The sequence below is a fragment of the Papaver somniferum genome, chromosome 9 (genome assembly GCF_003573695.1).
Source record: "Papaver somniferum cultivar HN1 chromosome 9, ASM357369v1, whole genome shotgun sequence".
Taxonomy (NCBI): Eukaryota; Viridiplantae; Streptophyta; class Magnoliopsida; order Ranunculales; family Papaveraceae; genus Papaver; species Papaver somniferum.
Genome location: NC_039366.1, coordinates 12,615,493 through 12,639,984, shown reverse-complemented (window position 1 = coordinate 12,639,984; position 24,492 = coordinate 12,615,493). Strand labels below are relative to the sequence as shown.

At 36.2% G+C, this 24,492-nt stretch overlaps 3 protein-coding genes across 5 annotated transcripts; 1 reads left to right on the top strand and 2 right to left on the bottom strand.

Annotated features, from left to right (window-relative positions):
- The first annotated feature begins 8,002 nt into the window (after positions 1-8,002).
- Positions 8,003-14,136, top strand: LOC113308551. 2 transcript variants are annotated; one of them, XM_026557016.1, is made up of 3 exons: positions 8,003-8,149; positions 8,254-8,419; positions 13,877-14,136. In XM_026557016.1, exons 1-2 carry the CDS (start codon positions 8,072-8,074, stop codon positions 8,389-8,391), a joined length of 216 nt encoding a protein of 71 aa, XP_026412801.1. In that variant the 5' UTR covers positions 8,003-8,071; the 3' UTR covers positions 8,392-8,419; positions 13,877-14,136. The 2 variants fall into 2 exon arrangements, with proteins under 2 accessions (XP_026412801.1, XP_026412800.1); XM_026557015.1 differs by lacking the exon at positions 13,877-14,136 and having other exon boundaries at positions 8,254-8,561.
- LOC113308549 lies at positions 13,443-15,663 on the bottom strand. 2 transcript variants are annotated; one of them, XM_026557013.1, is made up of 9 exons: positions 15,539-15,663; positions 15,242-15,398; positions 15,068-15,161; positions 14,847-14,968; positions 14,604-14,734; positions 14,247-14,504; positions 14,087-14,164; positions 13,871-14,005; positions 13,443-13,763 (listed from the first exon to the last, which is right to left on the bottom strand). In XM_026557013.1, exons 2-9 carry the CDS (start codon positions 15,276-15,278, stop codon positions 13,665-13,667), a joined length of 954 nt encoding a protein of 317 aa, XP_026412798.1. In that variant the 5' UTR covers positions 15,279-15,398; positions 15,539-15,663; the 3' UTR covers positions 13,443-13,664. The 2 variants fall into 2 exon arrangements, with proteins under 2 accessions (XP_026412798.1, XP_026412799.1); XM_026557014.1 differs by having other exon boundaries at positions 14,847-14,929.
- Positions 15,664-17,062: 1,399 nt separating this feature from the next.
- On the bottom strand, positions 17,063-20,006 carry LOC113308927. Its single transcript, XM_026557378.1, has 3 exons — positions 19,237-20,006; positions 17,674-17,737; positions 17,063-17,449 (listed from the first exon to the last, which is right to left on the bottom strand). The coding sequence occupies exons 1-2, from the start codon at positions 19,872-19,874 to the stop codon at positions 17,677-17,679; spliced, it is 699 nt and encodes a 232-aa protein (XP_026413163.1). The 5' UTR covers positions 19,875-20,006; the 3' UTR covers positions 17,063-17,449; positions 17,674-17,676.
- Positions 20,007-24,492: the final 4,486 nt, after the last annotated feature.

Sequence of the window (24,492 nt, the reverse complement as noted above, 5' to 3'; positions counted from 1 at the left end):
ATCTGATTACATACCAGATGATGATGTTGAAATTGAAGAAGGTAACATATTACATTATTACTTGTGTTTGGCAGTAATAGATATAGTCTAATGGTTACTAACTGCTATTATTATTTTTTTGCAGCGTTACTTGGTCCTATCAACAATGATGACACCACAAGTGTTGCTGACATGGATTAGAAGATCAATATTCAAGGCTACTGCAGCACTGCTAGACTGCTAGTTGTTCTTTTATCAGATTTTCTCATTTTCAAGACTTAGTGTGTGTCTGTGACTACTGCTACTTCTTTTTTAAGATTTTCAAGACATTGTTTGTTTGGTTTGCTATTAATATTGCTACTTATTAGTTGTTGCTTTGAGATATTGAAAAATAGGTAAAAAAAACAGGTAAAAAAGTAAAAAACAGGGCAGTAGGTTTCTGTTTTTTTTCTTTTTCCCCTGAAATGGAACCGGAACCGGTACCGGTACCGACCGGAACCGGCCGGTCCAGAATGGAACCGGAATCGAGGTACTCGGTACCGGGACCGGTCCATTTTTTTGGTACTGAAGGGTGTAAGGTACAGGTACTCGGTCTCGGCAAGAACCGAGCCGAACCGTACCGTGTGCACCCTTAGAAATGAGGCACAACCCGCTGTACTGTAAACAAGTACCGGCCCGGCTGTGTACATTTTTCTTTTTGAAAGGAAAATTTTTATTGGTTAGCTGGAAGAAAAGCTAGCACTAAAAAAATTCCATTGCCCAAGGCCCGGTCGGGTACATGTTGATGCAATAAGTTAGCTCTCATTCAAACAATAAAATTATACCATGTATAGAGAAAGATTACACATGTATAGTATTGAACTAAAAGAGATCCTCATTTTTTGTTTACCTTCGTGGTTGAGTTTCTTTTTCTTCTTCTTTTGAAAGGAAGATTGAAATTGATTAACCAAATGCCAAATTTTTATTGTTATCAGGTTTAACATAATTAAATATTTTATTAACAAAATTATTATTTTATATTGAAAGGATGTCGATTGGCTCTCTCATTCTCTTCCCTTTTTCAAAAGAAAATAAAAATAAAATCCTAGTGCCAATCTAGATCTGAGCAAGAATGTTTTTTTTTTTAAGTTTTTGGTAGTAGGTAATCGAATAAGATGTTTTCATATCGTTTTTGATGTCTTTTGACAAAAAAATTCGTCGTTTTGGGACGACTTTTCTTCGTTGTTGTGGGGCGAGTTCTTTAAATTTTAATGGCCGGTTCGTGGCTTGTATGCTATTCTCGATTTAATGACGATTCATCACGACATCTCTTTGAATCGGCATCCGTGTTCGAGTGGATCGACAAATTCATGGGCAAAGTACTCCTTTGTATTAGGAGCATCTCTTATCGAAGAAGAACTACACAATCAGATTAAATGGTCGGATTTTATTTTCTGATATCGCGTCATCTCTCCCTTATTTTGTTGTTCATCGCTCTTTCTCTTCACGATCTACTTGTAATTGATGTCCTTGTTTGTATTAGGGTTTTGATTATTTTGTATGTTGATGTTTTTCTCATTGTTGTAAGCGAACATGTATTCATCATTTTTATTTGAATGAATTGAAATATGGTGATGTAAAAAAAAAAAGGATGCCACTGAGGGATTTTATTGAAAAAAACAAACAAAGTCAAATATTACAAGAAGTCAATTGGCAGCGTAGCAACCAACTGGGCACCAACAACTATCTGAATAATAATACCTAGTCTATGAAATCTTATTATTATTTTATTAACTATTTTTTTTAATTGATTCCCTTAGTTGGCGCCCTTTATAGCCTAAGAGTTTCTTCAACTCAAATGAATACTTTAAACCAATCTGCCTCCCACTGATAATCCCATATGTGATTTTTGTTCTGATCAAAAGATCAAGGTGAGATGGGAAATCGTTTGAAATAGACAAAGTCTAGCAAACCTCAAAATCTGGTACTTACGACTCCCGATGTTTTAGAAGGTATACCCCAAAAGATCAAGGATGGGTTTATCTACTTTGACTAATTTAGTACAACCTATGATATTTCAATTATAAAGATAAACAATATAATGCAGAAAAAGAAATAACACAGACACCAGAAATTTTGTTAGGGAGGAAACCGCAAATGCAGAAAAATCTCGGGACCTAATTTAGATTGAACATCAAACTGTATTAAGCCGCTATAGGCACTAGCCTACTATTAGAACTTCGAACTGGAATGTAGTTGAGACCGAATTAAATTGTCACGCAAATTCAGTTACACTCGCGCCCCTTATGCCTCTTGATTCCCAACGGGACTCCACGCAATTGATTCCCTAAGATGACATCCTTGACAGCCTAAGAGTTTCTTTAACTTAGTTGAAGACTTTAAACCAATCTGCCTCCCACGGATAAGCCTATATGTGATTTCCATTCTGATCAAAGATCAAGGTGGGATAGGAAATCGATTGCAATAGTCAAAGTCTTGCAAACCTCAAAACCCGATAATATGACTCCCGAAGAGCATCCTACATTATTATTCACCTCACAAGTATAAACTTATGGAATCACAAAGTCTGAGATGGAGAAATTTTGTGATATCTATCTATCTTGTTTAATGGGGTAATCTCAACAATCAAAACAAGATCATGATACACAAACTATCAAGATAACGATAGTTGGACATGGCTTCACGAATCCCAAGGTGAAGTCTTTTTAGTTGCTAAACCCTAAAAGGGTTTGAAGGAGAGGACGAGTCTAGTTTACAACTAGGACACACAAGAATAGTGTCAGGGATCCAAAGATCCAAGTTTTTTGAGGTTCTCCTTATATAGACTTTTAAGATCAAGGTTGCTTTGGATTTAATTAAACTAAGGTAGCTTTGGAATAAAGCAATCAATAATCACTGTTAGCTGTAAATTTTGACTTGAGATTAACATAGCAGAATATACACTCTGGTTAGGATGGACCTAACCGAACCGTGTACAATGACATGTTTATGAAAGGTTAGCCGAAACTAGCCAATCGAACTATATGCTTAACCATTTTCATATAACACCTTAAGATTTTAATCTTGAGTTACACTTGTGATCAAATATGTCTAGATAGTGTTTTTAGAGAGTTGTTCAGATGCCGATTATCTCATAGAAATAATTCTGATGCATCTGAAAATATTCGACAGGGTAAGTACGTGCACTATATCTGTAACACCTCGAGTTCCGGACCAGGATCGAGCCCATATAGAGATCCGAACTCGAAGCGTTACGGGTCGGAAAGAGACTTATGCATACATATTAATGCTAGTTTACTTTTGCACAAAACATAGTTGAAACTTTATATAACATAAACTAAAGCATATAAATCCGCTTATTATCTTAACAACGATTTCAACCAAACATATTATTTCAAATTACATTTCAAGCAGTACAATTAAGCATTTCAATCACTAAGCTACTTATTCTAGCTTTCGTTGCGCCACTCTGATAAATTTGTAAGGACGTCAATTGAGGTGAGATGACAGCTCAATAGAATGCACCCCCATTCTATAAAGATATGAAAACAAATATCAACCAATCAAAGAGAACATACAACAAAAGATTTTGCACAACTTTAAGGATTCAATTATATATTCAATTAACAAGATCGCAACGTCAATAATATTTCAAACAAATAATCCAATTACGATTCAATACATCCTTGATAACAACACAGTTCATCCATTTCAATTTTATACATCAATTCACAATTCATCCATTTAAGTTTCAACGCATGAGTTCATAACACCAATTATGTTTCCAACAATTCATTTAATCTAGATTTCAACACATGATTCACAAATTAATATTGTCACAACAAGCCATGAGTTTACAATACCAAAACAATTATCAACAAGTCATTCATTGATGATTCAACACGTATATTCACGTATTGATATAGTCACAAAGAAACCATGAGTCCACTAATCATCTATTTGGAATTTAACACATCAATTCACAATTCATCAATAATGTTTCCAGCAACCCATACTTTTAAGTTTTAAAACATAAGTTACATATAAATATTGTCACTCACATATTTATAAGTCACCTCAAACCATGAGTTCACGGTACGAAAACCTTGGTTCGTACACCCACCTATCGTTTATCGGCACGGACAGTCTTCGTCGATGGTCAGGAACAAAAGTTCCTATGGGGATCATACCCATTTGCTCTCGGGGATCATTACCCGTTTCATTCACAGTATGAAAACCTTGGTTCGTACACCGCATATTGTTTATCGGCACGGACAGCCGCCATCGATGGTCGGGAAACACAAGTTCCCATGGGGATCATTACCCATTTAACTCTCGGGATAATTACCCGCCGTTAGCATGAAACCATATTTCATCTAACGGAAAAAAATGAACTTATTTCCATTTTTAAATAATTTTTACAAACAACACAAACAACAACATGAGTTTCTTTCAAGCATTTATGCAAACAAGTTAACTGTAGCCACTTTACATCATGCATCTTAGGGTGATTAGTTTGTCCGATCTTCCTAAAATTTTAAAAGCACGTACAAAGCTCAATAAATAAACACATATCCAAAATTCACAGTAAACCAACGTTTCAAACAAAAAATATTGAATTTATAGTGATAACCTAAAAACTAGGCAGTTTACATGCCATTAACAACTAATTCATGATAAATTCATATAAACTTGAAATTGATCAAACACAAAACACATTCAAAGATATCATATATTTCTAAAACTTTTGTTAAGAATCTAATTCATTCTAAAATCGTTAAGGTTACCTAAATCAATCAAAAACGTGATAAAGCGAATCTGTCCAGAATTTTCAGAAATCATCATATATTAATTCAAACATTCAACGGTGAATTTACGGTGGATTATTCTCAAATTTTATCAATGATACCCAATTATGTTATCTATCAATAACAGAAACCTGATCATAAATCAAAGATATTTAATTATATGAATAAATTATTGAAACCTAATAATAGAAAATCATATAAATTAAACACCCAAAGAAAAACATCAAAAGAGAAAGGGTTTCACATTCTACCTCAATTAGATTGATCCACTACTGATTTTCATAACCTTCTTCTCTAAAAGAAACATTAGCTTCATCTCCTTATTCTCCTTAACATTTGGTTTTCTAATATCAAATTCTCTCTCCCAATTTTGATTATAATACTACTAATAATAATTAAAAAAATTTATAATTTATTTTAACTTTAAATGTCTCTTTATTTTCCTCCTATTTAGGTGATTATGTTCACACCCTATCTTTTTAGTTCAAGCAACCCCTTAGGCTAAGGAAAACAATAAGGCTAGCTAATTCGTGTAAAACCCGACCCGAAAAGACAAATAAAAATACAGGGTATTACAATATCTGTTCGTCAATGTTATTGTCATAGTACGTGTACTGGGTATGAGTACCCTTAAGAAAAAAACGGTTCAGGAACCTACAGATATTTTATGGTTTGCATACATGGGTATGCCTACCTTTTCGATTTTGAAACCAACTGATCCTTTCCGGTTTACATACTAGGTATGCGTACCTTTCCTGGTTCACGAGTCCACATAATTTTTATGGTATGGATACTGGGTTTGCATACCAAAAAGTCGTTGTCGAACTATAGCTACGCCGGTACGTGTACTGGGTACATGTACTGCGGCTCTGGACTCATAACAGTTCTCACAGTATGTGAAATGGTATGCATACTGTCTTATATCCAGAGTAGTTCTACTAATAATAAATATGAAATACTCCTGAATAACATCAATGAAACATATCACTGTTCCAGGCTTTTTTCAGGTGATTAAATCTTGAATCGTAATTTACGTCATAAACAATAAATTTTCTTTAACCAAATTCATCAAGTATGAACAAATGATCTTAAGCATAGTTAGTCATATTTCGAGAACGATAATCAATATACACTTGACTCGAACTTTTTATTATGCATATACTGTCTAATTTAGTCACGCGACAATGCCTCATAGATAGAAATGTGAAAACTTGAGAAATAGGGGGTTTAGTATTCACTTACCTTTTTCTGAAGAAGTTCTCTAGAGATCCTGTTGATCTCCGCCTTCAAACGAAAGAACGTAATGATATTCGATACTCAACTACACACTTCTATCCTAATCCGAGACTTGACCAAATGTAGACTAGAAATCAAGATACGGTTTTCACAACTAAATTTGACAACAAGCTTGAGTTAGCAACACTTACGAGTTCGACCGAGCAATGCTCTAACACAATCTAATGCGAGTTTGAATATTTTTTTTATATGAAAAAATAAAGGACCTAGGATTTTACCACAAAATATCATATGCCACTATGGGTAATGGAGAGGTCCACTCTCCTCCAAAATCACTCGTACATTCATTGGAACGAAGGAGTGTTCGACAGCCTTCACTAAGAGGTACATGATTAGCCTCTAATAAAGAAAAAACATGTGCTAGGCAACACATGATCAACCTCCTGAGAATAAAGTCAAAAAGATGAATATTAAAATAAAAAAAATGGGTTAGAAAAGGTACATGATCAGCCTCGTTGGCGAATTTTTCATCCCAGGAGGCATATAATTAGCCTCTTACATGACTTTTTCTTTCAATGACCATCCTCTTCTCTTGGGTGTAAAACTCTCCTTCACTCAGTATCTCCCACGCACGGTTCAAAAAACACTTATTTACTCGGTCATTCACTTTCGGAAGTGAAAACTACAAGGAGATCCATTCTTACACATTTCCCTGCTATGAAACCCACGCCCACAAAAACTCATAGGCGCACCCATATATGGGCAAATAATTATAGCAAGACCCATATTTTTGAAAAATTATATTTCTTCGGAGATTTGTTTTCCTTTTAATGGCTAACATATCGTTTCATTTCTTCGTTTCATTCAGATCCAAAATAAAGACCGGAGTAGATAAAGACGAGAGGAAGATTAGGTGAGATCGGAGAATATAATGAATGAGGAAAAAGATTTTGCAAGGTGATTGAATGTTCGATTCTGTTCTTAATTCGTAGTTGCTTCTCATGGGAAGATTATGATGGGCACAGATCCGGTTCTTTATGATAATCGATTAATTTCAAATTTGTTGAATTCATGACATGTTCAATTACTCTCGCTGATTAATGCAGCAAATGTTTCAATTTCTTTATTGACATTTGGTATATAAAACATACCCAAAGAAATTCTCTCCCGGTCTGTATTGGTAACTACCCTATTTAGTGGGCTCTTCAATACTCCATTACTCTGCAACTGATCCCAATGAACAAGGAGAGCTCGAGCTCCAGGCATGCATCAACCATTAACTCATTAATTATTTATATGAACTTGAAGGCTTACTACTTCATGGTCTTGCGGAAGAACAGTCCTCCATCTGTATGAGATTTTAAACGATATATTGGGAACATATGTACCTCATTCTTTCTACTAAGAACAGATTCTAACATGATCGTAGTTGTATCTTCCCTTTTTTTTGTTAATCATTTTGTTATTTTTGATCATGGTGAAATTAAGTAGTGAGTAACGGGACCAACATGCCCCCCGTATCGATATAAATTTTGAAAAAGTTTAAAGTCCGGGTTGGAGGATCTCATAAACAACTTTTTTCTTAGTATTGAAACCAACAAAAAATAAGGCTGTCATGCACCTACAATAATACCTACATAACATGTTATGCAGTCATTAAAATGGATGCATAACCTGTTATGCATCCAAAAATATGACTGCATAATGCATTATGCATCGAGAAAATTGTTGCACAATCTTTTATGCATCGAGAAAATAGATGCATAACCTGATATGCATCCATAAATATGGATCATACCGCATATGCATCAAATTTTTTTATGTACGCACTAAAATTAACCAAAACAATGGTTACATAACTTGTTATAACAGGGGTGCCACTTTCCCAAGTCTCACTGGGCTTGCAGGGTCGCATTGGGCTTGCAGGTAGACTAATAGACTTTTATAAGCCGCACAGAATCATCACTGTATTTATTTTTCCTGCGCGTTAAATTTTCTTCTTCATCTGATAAATTGATTAAGTAGGTAGGTTCTCAATAAGATCGGACATGGAATTGCATCACCTGTTCAAAGACAAGAGATTCTGGTTTTCATCTATCCTAATTGCTTGGGCTGCTGGTCTCCAGGTACTAAATTCCATTTATAAACTAATTTCTAACCCTTAAATCTCCATTTTTTTTTCAATGTTCTTAGTTGGGTTTACTGATTCTTGTCTTAATTCTTTGTACAGGGTCATATGATGTGGTTACAAAGGCAAGATAATTTCAAGAAGAAATTTGGAGAGCAAAATCAAAATGTTGATGAGGATAATGATAATGATAATCAAGTGAAGGACAAGAAGGAGGAGAAAGTTACATTTGATTTCTAATAGCCTCTCCCCAATTTGGGTTTACTGGGTATGTCTTGTGTTCAATTTGATAAATGTGGGTTCAATACCTTAGATTTTTAAGTATGTTTACTTAGTCTGTAAGTGTTGATCTACTCAAAATCATGCAAATGGAACACTAGAAGGATATCCAATGCACTTTTTTGATTAGACTTGTTACGGATTGCAATGAATTTTGATATCGATTGAAGTTAGAGAAATTGAGAGTTTTTTGACATTTTTTGGTCAGAGCATATAATTTTGTTTAGCTAATTTTAGATGCGCCAGAGAATTGTATGTAATTGAGGTCGAGTGAAACAGTGTGTATTATTGTTATCTGGTTCTTATACAGAAATGATATTAATAGCGAAATTACTGAAATGAATAATTAAAGCCTGATAAGTAGATTGATATGCATATCCTTTTCAGAGAACATAAGAAGAAACCCATGTGAGGATTTCTTTTGTAGTCAATGATCTTGAATGGAACTTTCATGCCGACTGATTTCCAACTGGCCATGACTTAAGTGAGTACTTTGGGTTTTGGGTGGATATAACAAATTGAAAAGTAGAATTATTGAATTTACCGCCAACAGCTACACACCGGGAAGATTGTCTCTCATTACATAATTAAACTTTAGTGATAGTATTAGCATGTTTAAGGGTCCTTAAGTTTATCTGTTGTCTGTTCTCTTTTGTGTTGTCTCAGTTAGATATTACACCATATGAAGTTCATTTACGATTTTCTGTGTAAATGCTTGAAGTCAAGGATTTGGGTATACTTAGAAAACCTTAGAAAAGTATCCGTAAGTATATATGATTGTCCCCCTATTTAGATGGCAGCGTTGTTGCTTTCAACGAATTGTGAGTAGTTGATGATGATATTGACTCTCATTACTTAAACATAAGGATTGTGTGTGTGTGTGTATTTGTTTGTGTCAATGAAGGATCCAGTCATTGCATACTCAGGGATGCCACGGATATTGTGCAATTTTTCCTCAGTCGGTGTTTTTCATGTACCTAGCTAAGAAGAGGGTACCCTTAACGTCTTTTATTGGTATTTAGTAGTGGTTATAATTGTTAGTAGTAGATTGCGTTAATTAGCTCAATTATGTAATTAGTCTGTTAGTTTCAGTTCTGATGGGGGTTGGAGTATAAAGACAGGAACTCTTGTTAGCCGTTAGCTGGTAGGTTAGATTGTGTCTAGCTTTATAAGCAAAAGGAGACTGTAAGAACAGTTTATCAGAATTATAATCAAATCAATCGTTTATTCGATCTAAGGCTGGTTCTTAGGAACTAGAAGGCTTTGATCCTTGGATCAAAGAGGTTACCACTATCCATCTTGTTATTGTACATCAAGGTACATAACAATTGGTATCATCCAGTAGTTCTTGTGCGTGCTCTGGAATGATGGGAGATCCTTCAACGGAGGAAAAAATGAGTAGAAAGGATTTAGATAGCTGTGTATGCTTGTATAGATTTTATATGGACAAGGCAGTGAAGAAATTGAGATCGATCTTGTTTATCAGGTGTACTGCTTCAAGTCAGCAGCCTCCTTTCAGAGTGAAAGAAGCCTCTGTAGATATTGGTGAATCTCCCAATTTTGAGTTGATCCCTTCTTATTTCTTTGACGAAGATGAAGATGATTCTCTAGAGGAGTTGATTCCTTCATTCAATGAAGAAAAGGAAGATTCAACCACTGCTGTAGTCGGCTCAATTCCATCCAGGGCTGCGAATGTTCATGTTAAGGGTTTTTCTAATTTCGTTAGTGATTACAAGAATTCAGTGTATGAGCTGCTTCACAAGAATGGGTACTACAGTGAGAAATTTGTTTATGAGCTTGTTCATAAACTTGGGTATGAGTCAGCTATATTCGTCTGTGATTCAATTGTACTCCCGTTTGTTAATAAGGGTGATGATGGGGATTGTGGTAAGATGTTTGTGGAAATGTCGCAAGGAAAGAAAATTTAGTAAGTTCTTTAACCTCTCTGGTGAACAAGTACTATGTGGAATCTGTTAATGAGCTTGTTTTCAGACATGAGTACCCATTAGAATTGCTTCTTGAGGGCTTGATTGTGTTTGTGTTGGTGAAAGAGGTTGAGAGTCGTGATGCTTGCAAGTTGTTGAATAAAAGGCTGCAGCAAGGTAAAGTTTTCTGTACTGTTTTTCTACTTCAAATGACAAAGGAAGGTGCTTATGGCAAAGCTCAAGACCTATGTGATCAAATGCATCATACTAGAAATTGTTGGAGTTGTGGTATATGGTCTCTAATTTTGGAGCTGAGGTGTCATAAAGTGGCAACTCATTCTGCAATACATGGGAATGGAGAGATACAGAAGCTTTTTGACAAAATGACAGATCATGTAGCTTGGAGTTTGCTTAAATGTGTTGTGTGGAAGATTCCCTTGGAAGAGCATACTTCCAGATTATTCTTCCTTCAATTTTCACAGTGATGAATGGTAATATTTATCCCTCGTGAATCAGGTTCTTGCATGTTTTATGGCGTACATCTGAAGTCTATCAGAGTTTTCGTTTCGTGAGAGAGTTATAATGACAATCTTATGTTCAATTCGGAGCTGTTGGCAGTCGTTTTGCTGTGCTCAGTATTTTAGTTCTGGTTGCAACCAACTGATGGGTGTATATAAATGCGATTACACTCAGTATTCTCAACTGTGTTCCAAGTATATGTGGGGAATTGCATGTCAAACCGAGGAGAATTGTTTCTGTATTGATTGTGTACTTGCAACGATAGTGAGAACTCAGTCCATACTCAGTATGCTTCACATTCCCAATGTATCAATGATGTTAGTCCTGTTGATGTGGAAATTCAGATTGGTCTCAACAAGTTTATGGAGTTTGGGCTTTTCATTGCGCTACCTGGAGCACCTGGTACTATCTGCTGCGGTCGTTGGTTGTTTGATAGAGGAAAATGCATGAACCCATATCATGGAATTTTCATTCTAGGAGTTTTTGTGGTGCAGATGATAGTCTGTTGCAGCTTCAACTTGGTTTCTCTGCTGCTACAAAGGCCCTTTATGGTGAATTCTTGAAAGTTAACGCAGGAGAACGTAGACGCAGGGCTTATAGTCAGGTACATGTGAAGCTAAAGTCCCATGGAAGAGTGGTGGAGACTCGGGCCATATTGTCTGTAGTTTACACTGAAAATGTGTTTGAAGTGGTTATCTTGTTAAGGTGGGAATTGTTTTCGACAGGTTTATGGGGTATGGAAGTTGTTATATCCCAGAGAATGGTTGATATTGGTATTCTGACTGTAACTGTGTGGAGGATAACAACGAAGAAAGAGGTCAAGCAACTCTGATAATGGGTAGGAAGAACTGTTCAGGAAAGGGAAGTAGTGCTGCGAGGAGAAGTACTAAAGGAATCTACAATCTCAGAGTCTTCCACCAGGTTTTCCATGCCATTGGTTGTACCTCGTCCTGTTGTGTTTGAAGAAGATGAACTTCTTTTCTGTCAACTATGGGGTCTATGGTACTCATAACCAATCATTATAGCTGGGCAATGTATCCTGTTAAGGGAGGTGGTCAACAGAACTTACTGTCACATACTTCTGAAGTTCCTTCCAAGAGAGACAAAAGAAGGCAAGATACTCATGCCATGCGCGGGAATGGAGACTCCCTTATTCTACATATCAACCTTACACGGGCACTAAACAGTCGAGGCTGGGAACTTATCTTTGATTCAGTTTTTGTTAGTGACATTAGTCCTGGACTTGTTTTTTCTGGTGGTAAGATCAGCTCAAGTGAGTTCAAATTTCTGACTGACGTGGAGGAAGGAACTACGCTCAGGGCTAATAGTCAGGTACATGTCAAGCTAAATTCCATGGAAGAGTGGTGGAGACTCAGGCCATGTTGACTGTAGTTTACACTCAAAATGTGTTTAACGTGGTTTTCTTCTTGAGGTGGGAATTGTTTTCGACAGGTTTATGAGGTATGGAAGTTGTTATATCTCAGGGAACGGTTGATGTTGGTATTCTGACTGTAACTGTGTGGAGGATAACGACAATGAAAGAGGTCAAGCAACTTGATAGCGGGGTAGTAAGAACTGTTCAGGGAAGTCCCGAAGGGAAGTAGTGCTGCGAGGAGAAGTACTGTAGGAATCTACAATCTCGGTTATATCAGTTAGCAAGGGATGGGTTTAGATTGAGATTACACTCCCACTGGCTTATGTAGTTGCTTGCAAAGAAGAAGAAAGAGAGAAAAATGCTCCTGCCGTAGCTAGAAATGGAGATACACCTCTTATGCAGATTTACTATACACGAGTACCAATCAGTCAAGACTGTGTAGTACTTGATCCAGCAGTTACTGGTTCTCCTAATTTTGTAGTTGTTATTCATGGTTGAGGGATTGATGTTTCAAGTGGTGCCTACCAAGAAGGGAGCTGTGCAGATAATAGAGGTTCGGATATTACTAAAACACCCTATGAAGTTGGCTTACTTTCTGAGATTAAAAGGAAACCTTACACAACAGGTGAAGCTGGGCAAGGGCGAACTATATGATGAGACACCACACCAACTGTGAACAAGAGATCTGGGCAACAGTTCCATGGGATATAATACATAATGTCTCCTGTACCTAGCTAAGAAGACAAGTAAGCAAAAAAAATACCTAGCTAAGAAGAGGGTACCCCTTCTTTTATCAGTATTTAGTAGTGGTTATCATTAGTAGTAGTAGATTGCATTAATTAGCTTAATTATGTAATTAGTCTGTTAATTTCAGTTGTAATGAGGGGTTGGGATATGAATACACGGACTCTTGTTAGCCGTTAGATGCTAGGTTAGATTATGTCTAGCTTTATAAGCAAAAGGAGATTCTGTTGTGAAAGGGTAACACTATTGGTAATTGGTTAAGTAGTTCTTGTGAGTATATGGTGTGGCATTTTTGTTTTGAGTTTCTAAAACTTCCCTCTGGATGTCTGTACAGTTGATTGTGGCATTACAGGCTCCCAATTGTTAGATGGAGGTGAAAATAAAACCAAGAGAAAGTGAAAATAAAATTTAAGATTAAAATATAGTATAAATTTAACTCAGGTGCAGAGAATGATATGTGAATCTAATAATGTTTCAACCACTACATTGAAAGAAATATGCCTGGAATCATCTACTTTATTTTCATTTAACATCTCTTCTACATATATAGCTTGAGACTTTAATTAGGCTAGGAGTATGAATCTAAAAATGTAATGTTATGAGCTGGTTTTTCTCCTGTTAGCTGACTCACGGAGTCGAGACGTCTGAGTAGGTTGCAGGAAAAGAGAAAGTTAACGCTTTTCTTGTTTAGTGATATTTTGAGTGAAAGAGACAGGGACTAGGCAAAGTCCTCTTTCTGCCAGGCCATTGCTCATTTCTCCCGTACCAACCTGATTGACAAACAGTAAATATTATGATTATGAAACAGAAATCATAAATGTAATACGCATTTATTAGTAAATTGAATGACTAATCTAATAACTTTCTGATTACTTACCTGCAGATCATGTTGTTTATGGTAATGATGGAGAAAAGCATCGGGTTGGAAGTAAGGATTAGTGAGCAGCTCAATTTGATTATAAAGCATTTTGATATGATCGGCAGTGTCCTTAAGTACCGAAGCTGTATCAGTCTGCATAATTAATAACATTAGCAGAATTCATGGTTAATTGTAATAATCTGAAAAGAATAATGGTTCAGTTTTGTAATTTACCTTTCCAAATGGTGACACCAACTTTTGAAGTGTTATTATTTTATCTCCTATCTTTTGGCTCCTTTTCTGCCGAATTTGCTACATTATCAACAAGAAGCCAGTGAGTGACTAGAAATGTTTAAAATGAATATTATGTTCCTAGTAATGAAGTTGTACATACGCTTTGTACTTGTGTGACTTCCAACTGCTGTCGTTTAGCCTTGGCTTTTTCTAGTTCCAATAACCATTTTTCTTGTGCCTTGGGTTGTTTTCCTCGAGTTGGTTCCGACATTCTTTTGTCAACAAAATATTGGCTTTGTGGGTGTCTGTCGTCTTTTGCCATAGCAATAGGCACAACATTCTTCGTTCTCTTAATGGACCCTTCAACAGTTGCAGAACCAATGTCACTTTTAACTATAGTTCGTTTTCCATCATTATCCTGAAAGAAATTCATAGCTGGATTATTAGTTTACCGGTAATTGCAAACCAAGTCACAAATCCAAGGCTCTTCTAATCTTAATTGTTCGCAATAACTTACAAGTGAATTTCTGTGAGCTGAAAATAGGTATTGAGCATATAGTTGCTCAGCAGCAGCATCGCGATGCATTGCAGTAGTAGTACTACTTGCAATGATATTACTCACAGATGCATCCGAAATTGGGTGCAACCCTACAAGTGCATTTTCAGTCGTTAATTTCCATGAACCTTCTTACCATAAACAAGAAGAAAAAATAAGTGTGAAATGAAAATGAAAATCATTTAAGAAAGTGGTTTAGAGAACCTGGGAGCAGACTAAGGTAGTTAAGAGGTGAAGGTATCTCAATGGCTGATAATGGAGAAAAGCTACCAAGGACTTGATTATTACTGAGCTGAGACTCATGAAAGAAATTGTACTCACAAACACTTCCGCAAAATGAAACAAGAAAGATATTTAGAAAAATCAAAAACAAATTCTAATTAATTGATAATTCGTGTTCGTCACCACCGGGAAGTTAACCATACATATTTTTCTCTTGTAAATCGCTGGAATTGTGATTTGGCATTGTTGAATGCAGTGGGATATCCGAGTTGAGCATTTGATGATCATCATTGTTGCCTGTCACACAAAAATATCGATTATTGAGTGATTAAATTAATTTTTCGATGATGATGAGGAGAAGGGCTAATCGTACGTACCAACATAGAGCGATGGATATACAGTAGTATTCCTCATCCTTCAAATTAACTTGTAAGTATTTTTGTGGTGCCAACACCTGAAAACAGAATCTAACTCCACGGAGCAGAAGTGAATACCGGCCGGAATTCCAAGATTTGTCAGCCGATCTCAATACACCTACGTTAAACAACATTGTCGTTACAATACAACCAAGGCCTTGGAAGTTGGAACAACAAATATTCAGAAAAAAAAAATTCAAGCATGGGAAGAAAGCCAGAGATATCACTCAAGATTTTACTAAAACTACTTGAACTCACCGCTGTTACTGCCGCCGGAGAGAGGAGTATTAGCTTCGAACAAATTCTCAGAGAATGGGGTAAAGAAAATGAACAACTAGGGAACCCTCTATATACAAATGCATATTTCTCAAAAGAGATTATATCTCTACGTTTAAGCTTTCGTTTTGTTCTACCTGTTAAGGCATAGAATTCATTAATGATTCTTGCATGTACATGGAACCTTCGTTTTCAAAGACTTTACTGTTTGTAGGAAACTTGAGCTGACAGAATAATGTTGAGTTGTAGAGAAAAGATGGTGATTAAGGAAAGCTTAATAAAACCATCTACACAATTTTTTGAAAAAAAAAAGTAGAATTCAGTTTCAATAATTTAGGTTAAATGAGGAAGTATTGTTTGCTTTCGCTTTCATTCAATTAAGTATTGTTTGGTCTTTCTATTTGTCTTGCTCTCAGGAACAAAAAAAACTTGGTATATTTTTTTTTTTATGATTGGTCGATGATACAAGTATGAGGCCAGTAAAACTCCTGGTAAGAATTTAAAAATACACTAGAATGCGCGTACTAACGCTACCAACATCGCGCTTATTTGTCATCAGAATTTAAAAACACACCAGAATCTCGCCGGAAATTCATGGCTATCAACGATACTCACAGCTTGAATAAAGTTTATAGGTGTGTGGATTTGTCTTGTACTAGTAAATGAGAATAGGGAGTATTTAAGGGGGATGCTAAATATACAAATCAATTAAGAGTGCACAGCTAAAGCCTTTCATTTGAGGAAACATGCAGTTGAAATTTAATTGAGCGATAACCTAAAGTTAGAGAAGTAATCTATAATTAGGTCTCGATTATCTGGCATACCGTACCTAACAGGACCTCTAGACTTTTACACTTTGTTTCTCTTATATAAATGTTGTCGAAAAATCTTAACCTCCCTGATTTACACCTGCGTTCCGGATCTTCTGCGAAAAATTTCCAGGTAGTCTGACAAATCCAACAGAACCAGCAAGAGACCAACCAAATTAAAAACCGATGAAATACCAGGTCAGTCATATGACTTCAAATTCTGGTGGCACCTACTGGTTCTCTCCCTTCAGACTGGTAACTGAGCGCAGGCCGCAGAGGGCATTCGCCCTCCCACCGTCAGTATTGCCAGATATCCGTAGGTTGTCAAATAATAATAAATGAAAAAGCAAACCAATTAGTAAAGTCAAAGATGCTGTCGTTAACTTGACACAGCATAGACTAGAGACTTCTTACCTGAAGCCTATAAAGCAAATGCATTTACTAACTAAAAGTTCAAAATTCATTCTTGTTCAATGATCTTTTAACCCAAAAATGACCAGGCATTGACAAATAAGTCCGCCAGATTTTCACTTTAAGAAAATCCATTCCTTCTTAAACACGCTGCATATGTTAATCCCATTCAGCATGCAGCCTGTACATGAAGAACATAGCATGCCGTGCCGTCCATCCAAGGACTTGTCAATTTCAAACAGCTGGTGAGATCCGAGTTCATCACAGCACGTTTATGTCATTGATATGGCAAATACTAATAACATTTATCACAGAAACTCACGCGTAATGTAGATAAAAAAACATTACACTTGGAAGCAAAAGAACAAGCTCTAAGAACCAAAAGAACAAAATCAAAAGGCAAAATTGTGCATGAAGTGTTTCAAAAACACAACCAAAATCTAAAAGTTTCAACTTAATTTATGACAATGTTTTCGCAGTCACATCATGGTAAGTAACGCATTTGGACGAAAGTCAAAGTTGAAAATTATTACATAAGTGATTGGTACCAGAGAGAAGTCGCAGAAGTTCTCAGTTGATCAACCCTATCTTTAAAGAAGTAGGATTGATAAACGAGAACTGCTTCCCTTCTTCTTCCACACGTTTGCTCACATCTTCTACCCGATTGCAAATCCTGCCAAAGTTCGATTGGAGAAAACAGATTGGCAAAATCAGAGGATGGTAAAAAGCAAAAGGTGATTTCCGAACTAGATAAATCATATGAGGACAAAAATACAATCTTAGGTAGGCTGTAGGAGATTCTTACGATCTCAACTAAAAAATAAAAAAGTACTTGTTTGCTGCCAAAACATGCAAATTCAAGATAACTGCAATCTGTTTGCAAGAATAAAAACTCACCGCTCACAAAGTAGAACCTTGAACCTGAGCGCGACGCAGGATTCCCGCAGGACTGAGTTCTTTTCTGCAAGATTTGAGATGAAACTTATCACAATGGTAAACTGAGGTCACAAAAATGATTACGCAGTTAAGTTAAAGAGACACAAATTCTCCTCCCAAGCACTGTGGACTTGACATCCATCACCTACCAATTTTCTTTTATGAGGCTTACACTGAACAATAATCAATGATCGTAAAGCAGTACATGTATCATCGATAAGGTCAAAATCAACCACCTAAGAGATGGTCATAAGATATTTTTGGTCTTTTGTTTTGTTCATAGGTGGGACCAAATATTTGAAGGAACAACATCGGTCCATGAGGAAACCAAATAATGAGCAATCAAACAGAAAGGTGTACTTCTTCAATTCGTGGCTTATTACAGAAACTAGAAAACTAACCAAAAGCCTAAAAACCAGGAAAACATCATGATACGGAACCAAATGAAGCAAAATCAACGATAAACCAAACAACAGTATCTCAATCCGTGATGAATAAACTTGAATAATAAACTACTTGGAAATGGAGAAAACAACAGCGCGCAACTCAAAGTTTAACACTCATTAACTGCCTTAAAAGTACAACTGGCGACTAGCACCTTTCAGTATGCAACTACTACATAATTGACGTGCAATTTCGTACCAAGCTAAGTGGAAGCACTTTTTTTTCACCGTCCAACATTCCTTGGAATGCCTGTTAGTAATAGGCTTTTTTACTTCTTAAATTGCTGTAATGACGAATTTCTAGGTCAGTTGTTGCAACATTTCTTATTTATAATATGAGTTAACTCCATCAAATTTGTTAGGAAAAGGGAAACGGTTTCAGGGGTTGCACCCAGAAATTAACAGACACAGTAGAAGCGTAGTCCTTTCATTATTTATCAAGCAAATCTTCAGTTGCTAAATGGACAAGGGGCTAGCTAGAGCAATTTATCCAACTTATGATATACCGAGTTTAGAAGTAATTGCTTCTGCGATCGCCCATATGTTATGGCGTCTTCTGTATACAAATTTACTGTCATTGAATCTATAATCGAGGACTGACCTATACCTAATGTAAATGCAAGTTTACCAATCTTTACTCAGATAATAATACAGGTAGGTTTCTAGACAGAAAAATAAACAACCAATTAGACGGACACTTAATCAGTCAACTACAAAAAATGTTGTGAACTCGAAATAAAACCTATCCAAGTTTCAATTACAAGACTTTCCCTTCCACAACCACAGGTTACCATAACAGTGACCGTAACTCTATCAAACAACAATAACTTTCGATCTAATCAGTCCACATATTATCCGTTCACCATGTGCTCATCCCATATGCAACATAAATATATCGTCTAACAACTGACAAAGCAAACACAAAACATTCATTTTCTAATCTAAAATCTTCTAAACAACCGAACATATTCATCATTTGCAAAACACCCATTATACAATAGCTACTATCAGAATTCGCATCCACACACATTGATTTGAAATCCCAAAAATGATAACAGTACAAGGAAATGAATGTTATTACCTCGGTGAACCGGCATTCATACCATTCCGATGAAGAATCCTACAACCCGTACTCGAATCTCCACCATCAATCAATTCCCTGAGCCCCAAATTCCCCACCTTTTCCTCCTCCTCTTCATCCTCATCTTCCTCCTCCTCTTCCTCTTTCTTCTTCTTCAATCCTCTAAGAATCTCAGCTGCCGCCGAAGAACCCGAAACCTTAGGTCTTTCAAAGTAATTCCCATAAATATACTCAGGTGTATACCCATTCTCTTCATCAAACAACATAATATGACCATGCCATTCCCAAACTCTATAATCAGAACCAGTCTCTTGATGATACCCAACACAAATATGATGCTCACCAACAGTAACAGCTTGACCTGAATTAGGTTTCAAGGTCTCACCTTTACCACTCAAAATCACCTTAATTATGTCTTTTTCTAATTTCGATTCTTCTTTTGATAACTGGGTTTTCGATTCATCATCTTCTCCATCTGAATCGATTTCAGAGTTGAGTAAGAAATCTTCTAAGCTTTGATTTAAGAATGAATTTGAGTTGGGTGAGTTGTTGTTGGGTGGGCGAAGTTGGAGTCTTCCCATTAGGCTTTGGAGGAGTAATGAATCAAAATTGGAATTGGTTCCATTGAAAGAACTCATTTTTCGATTCTGGGGTTTGGAAATAAGTCTCTGGGGTTTGATTTTGAGATCAGAAATGATTGATGATGATGGGGATGAAGAATTGGTATTCAAGGGTTTTTTCAGGGTTTTAGAAGCGATGGAATTTAGAAAGAGATAACTAATGAGTTTATCACTGACTTTTCTTAGGTAGTGTTTGTTTTACACACAAACTCTCATGAGTCAGATTCTTCTGACTCGCAATCAACTGAGTCAGACTGCTTTGAGTCAGACTCATATGACTAAACAAGGCTCAAACTCTCTGCTCGTCACCTAATCTTCAGTTCTTCACCTTGCTTGATTTATACAAACTTTTCCTAGTCTGGTTCATTTTGGTCAATTGACGGGTTGAGGAATGGGTTGGTAGTCACAGGAAAAAATTGGAGCAAAATGGCTAAGATGGCCAAAAATTTGTTTAAAAGAGCTAAAATGGGCTTGGGAGCCAGTGGGTTGGATGTGCAGTTGCACACCCATGTTTCAAGCTGCCTTTGCCGGTTACGGACGGACGGTTGCGGATTACGGGTCAACCACAACCAATCCGTCAAAGTTGCGGATTCGGAAAATCCAATCGTGTCCGGTCTAATCACCTGCGGATTTCACATCCGCGGATCAGCGGATGATACGGACCGGATATGGATTAACCGCGGATTTAGTCAGGAAAAAAAAAAGTAAAACAAATAAAAATACTAAGTTCAGAAACTAGAAATTTTAACACAAAAGATAGTACTGTTAACACAAAAGAGTATTGTGTTTTTCTTTACGGATACAAAGAAGTACTAATTCTTGCAACAACGGAAAGTAAACTATCAAATGCAACAAGTCTAGTATCAAGCCAATGGAACTTCTGCTACCAAAAAAGAGTCCTTGGAGTTGAGTACTAGTTCATTCAATCCATAATTGATATGTCCGGAATTTCCTTCAAGATTTCTTCCGCATCCGTAAAATGAGGAAGAGTTATAGACCAGGTGATCAAAAAAACAAGAGAAACAAAATGAAAGGTGATGATTTTTGAAACTAGCAAGTATTTAAGAGTTCCGTGAAATGACAAGCACTGGATTACACTTCTTAAAATGTTTGCAATTAGATAACCTGTGATCATATAACACCAACATTTCTTATTTCAGTTCACTACTGATTTAACCGCAATACACAGGCAACACCAACATTTTCATGAACTGGCACTTCAACTTCACCACAATCACACACACAACCTAATCTCAGCATTACCAGTACCTATACTCTTCATACTTTTGCTAGTTATTCATTACCAGTACTTATACTCTCCATACTTCCGCTAGTTGTAATTCGGTTCACTTGAATACCACTAACTCCAGCTCAATTCAACACAGAAAATTAGCAACATCATCTCTACAACTACATATCTCCATATCAGTTTATCAAACAAAACCACTAACAACCACAGACACAACAGTTCCATTTATTCACATCTAAACTTCAATTAAAAATCTGTGGAAATAACTCCCCTTCAATTCAGATAAAACAAAAACATTACTTATGGTTCACACTCAGGAAATGCTGAACATGTTATACTGGATGTAAACTGCAGCTACAATTGCTTAAGCCACTGAAAAATTAGGAATATAGCTTAACCTAATATAAGAAAGAAAAAAACATTCCCACAACACAGACAAAGAAGCAAGGTTTGAGAGTTAACTAAGTCAATTTTTTCAATCCCTTTTAGCATCTCCTCGAGATTGATTGGTTTGTCTTTCAGCCAAGCTTCAACACAGATCAGTGCCTGCACTGTTTTTGGCAGCATGTGTTAGAGCACTGTTCGATCGAACTCGCATGCGTTGCTATCTCAATCATGTTTGTCAATGTTAGTGATCAAAACTATAAGTCTTGATTTCTAGTATACTTATAGCTAAGTCTCGGACTAGGATAGAAAGTCTAGTTGAGCTCAAGACTCCATGGCGATCATCATATAAAGACGAAGAACTACTCAAGGAACTGGTGAAACTTCATCGATTAAAAGGTATGTGGAGAATTGAACTTATCTATCACTCAAAAGTCTATCTACTCTATCTCCTATCTTGAGAGAAAAATCGTTTTGCTATATAGACTTTGATTATACACATTTGTTATTTCGAGCCGAGTTTATCTCGCTTATCTATTTATCGAAATATGTGTTGGTAAGATTTCTCTTTTGCCAAGTTCATCTTTACTAGTGACGAAAGTCATATTAAGTTTCAATTACTTGAAAATTGCTTTGACGAAAAATAGTGTGTAAACAACCACTATATAACGTCCTCTAAGAATGTTTCAATAATTGAAATGAAAGTTTAGATTATATAACCATTGTTGGATATAAGCATTGTGTGGTAACACATACATGTATATGTCCTTATTCCTTGAACCAAAGTATGCGTACTTTGCTACTCAGGAAAACCGGAACTAGAGTATGCGTACCCAGTCCGCGTACTGTCGGAGGTTCTCATCCCGAGAATTTCTGCTGGAGTTTGTGAATTGAAAACAAACTTATTCCGGGTACTTAAGTCCGCCTACAAGTCCGCGTACTTAATTTGGTTATTTTCTAAAAACGATTATTCGTGAACTTAAACTTATATAAACTAAGGAATGCAAGTTTGCAAACCGTGGCTATAAAGTTCACGAATCGATTCGAGTAAATCAAATCATTTTTGCTTCGATTAGTTTAAACTACTGTTGAACCAACTAGATACACATGTTTGGGTACGGTTACAAAAACCTAGATAAACGTGCATTTCATTTGTGTGTAACAAGCTAAGTTTCGATCTAACGGTTGAAAGATATTAGCTTGAATCTAATCAGGTTTTCATCTAACGATGAATATTGAATGTTTTGTTACTAAGCTAAGATTGATTGCAAACCCTGATTTGAAAGACTATATAAGGGAGAACTCTAGCAACTGGGAAACCTAATCCCCACACCTCCAGTGTGATACTGGTTGTATTAGCTAAAGTTGATTCTCCTTTAACCTTAGGCTTCTACCGAGACCCTGTAGGTTAAAGACTTGAAGACTTCATTGGGATTTTGATTGGGAAAACCTTCATATGGCAGATGATGTTGTGGGTGAGATCAACTAAGGGAATCAAGTGCGTAGTATCCTGCTGGGATCAGAGACGTAAGGAGCGCAACTGTACCTTGGATCAGTGTGAGATTGATTGGGTTTCAACTACAGTCCAGGCCGAAGTTAGTTTGTAGTAGGCTAGAGTCTGTAGCGGCTTAATACAGTGTGTGTTCAATCTGGACTAGGCCCCGGGGTTTTTATGCATTTGCGGTTTCCTCGTTAACAAAAAATATAGTGTCTGTATTATTTCTTTTCCGCATTATATTTGTTTATATAATTGAAATATCACAGGTTGTGCGTTGAATTAATCAATTGGGAAATCCAACCTTTGGTTGTTGATTGAAATTGATTGATACTTGAACGTTGCTCTTTGGTACCGTTCAAGTGATTTTTCGTGTATTCAATTAGACTCGCAGATTTTTATTTACTTGAGTAAGTATTGAATCGAGAAAGAGAGATATAACTCTTTGATATACTTTTATTAAGATTGAGTCTGACTGTCTAGTTGATTCTCTTAAAAAAGTATATTGGAGTTAGTCCATACAGATTGTTAAGCGAAATATTGGGCATGGTTTTTAGAAACCGTATTTGAAGGAAATACCAATGAGAAATAAGCTAGGCTTCAGAACCTAAATTTTGATTGGGAAAACCTTCATATGGCAGATGAATAAACATTTGATGAGTTTGATCACAAAGTATCTGAAATTGTTAATGCATCTTTTGCATTGGGTAAGACTATTCCTGAAAAGGACATTGTGATAAAAATTCTCAGATCATTGCCATCTAGATACGACTCTAAGAAGCATGCCATCATTGAGGGAAATGACCTTGATACACTTTCCAGAAATTCCCTAGTTGGAAAGTTGAAAATTTTCGATCTTGAACTTGAACAAAGAGAGAAGCGTCATCTGTTTAGAAACCATGTTTCTGCATATGATCGTAAGTCTCGACGTCCTAAATTGATTGATAAAAGGGATGAGAATTTCTTTAATTCGACTCTGTCATTGTTTATACAACAACTTAAGAAATCTCTTAGACAGAATAAAAGAAAATCTCAAAAGAAGGCTCCGTCAATCAATAAAAAAGTTCAGAAAAACTATGTTAACAATACTAGTTTCAAGTGCTATAGAAGTGTTCATGATACTTCTAGATGTCCTGATGCGAAGTTGAATAAGATAACTAAAGCAGGGATGGCTACTCTTGACTACTGTCCTGAGGATGATATTTGTGATGGTTCTCTTAATCTTTTTGCTAATAATCACGTATGTCCTCCTAACAGTCCTGATTATTTTATGATAAACAATCTTAATTCCTCAGAAATTATTCAACTGGAAAAGGAAGTTTTAATTAAAAGGATTGAAAATCTGGAATACCAACTATCTAATTTAAAATTGGAGATGATCAGTTGCAATCGTGATTCTTACAAGACAGAAGAGTTATGACGCTTAAAAATTGTCAGAAAATTCCTCTTGATTCTATATCATTCTTAAGTCACCCTGATGACAAGGATTGTATAGAAAATCACGAGAA

Excerpts from the sequence above, each read along its gene's own strand:
- LOC113308551 (XM_026557016.1), top strand. The coding sequence starts at position 8,072 with ATGGAATTGCATCACCTGTTCAAAGACAAGAGATTCTGGTTTTCATCT. Across the intron at positions 8,150-8,253 it reads CTTGGGCTGCTGGTCTCCAG|GGTCATATGATGTGGTTACA; the intron begins GTACTAAATTCC and ends TTCTTTGTACAG.
- LOC113308549 (XM_026557013.1), bottom strand. The coding sequence starts at position 15,278 with ATGAGGAATACTACTGTATATCCATCGCTCTATGTTG. Across the intron at positions 14,505-14,603 it reads CAGCTCACAGAAATTCACTT|GATAATGATGGAAAACGAAC; the intron begins GTAAGTTATTGC and ends AATTTCTTTCAG. Across the intron at positions 14,165-14,246 it reads AAGTCACACAAGTACAAAGC|CAAATTCGGCAGAAAAGGAG; the intron begins GTATGTACAACT and ends TTGATAATGTAG.
- LOC113308927 (XM_026557378.1), bottom strand. The coding sequence starts at position 19,874 with ATGAGTTCTTTCAATGGAACCAATTCCAATTTTGATTCATTACTCCTC. Across the intron at positions 17,738-19,236 it reads ATGAATGCCGGTTCACCGAG|AAAAGAACTCAGTCCTGCGG; the intron begins GTAATAACATTC and ends CAAATCTTGCAG.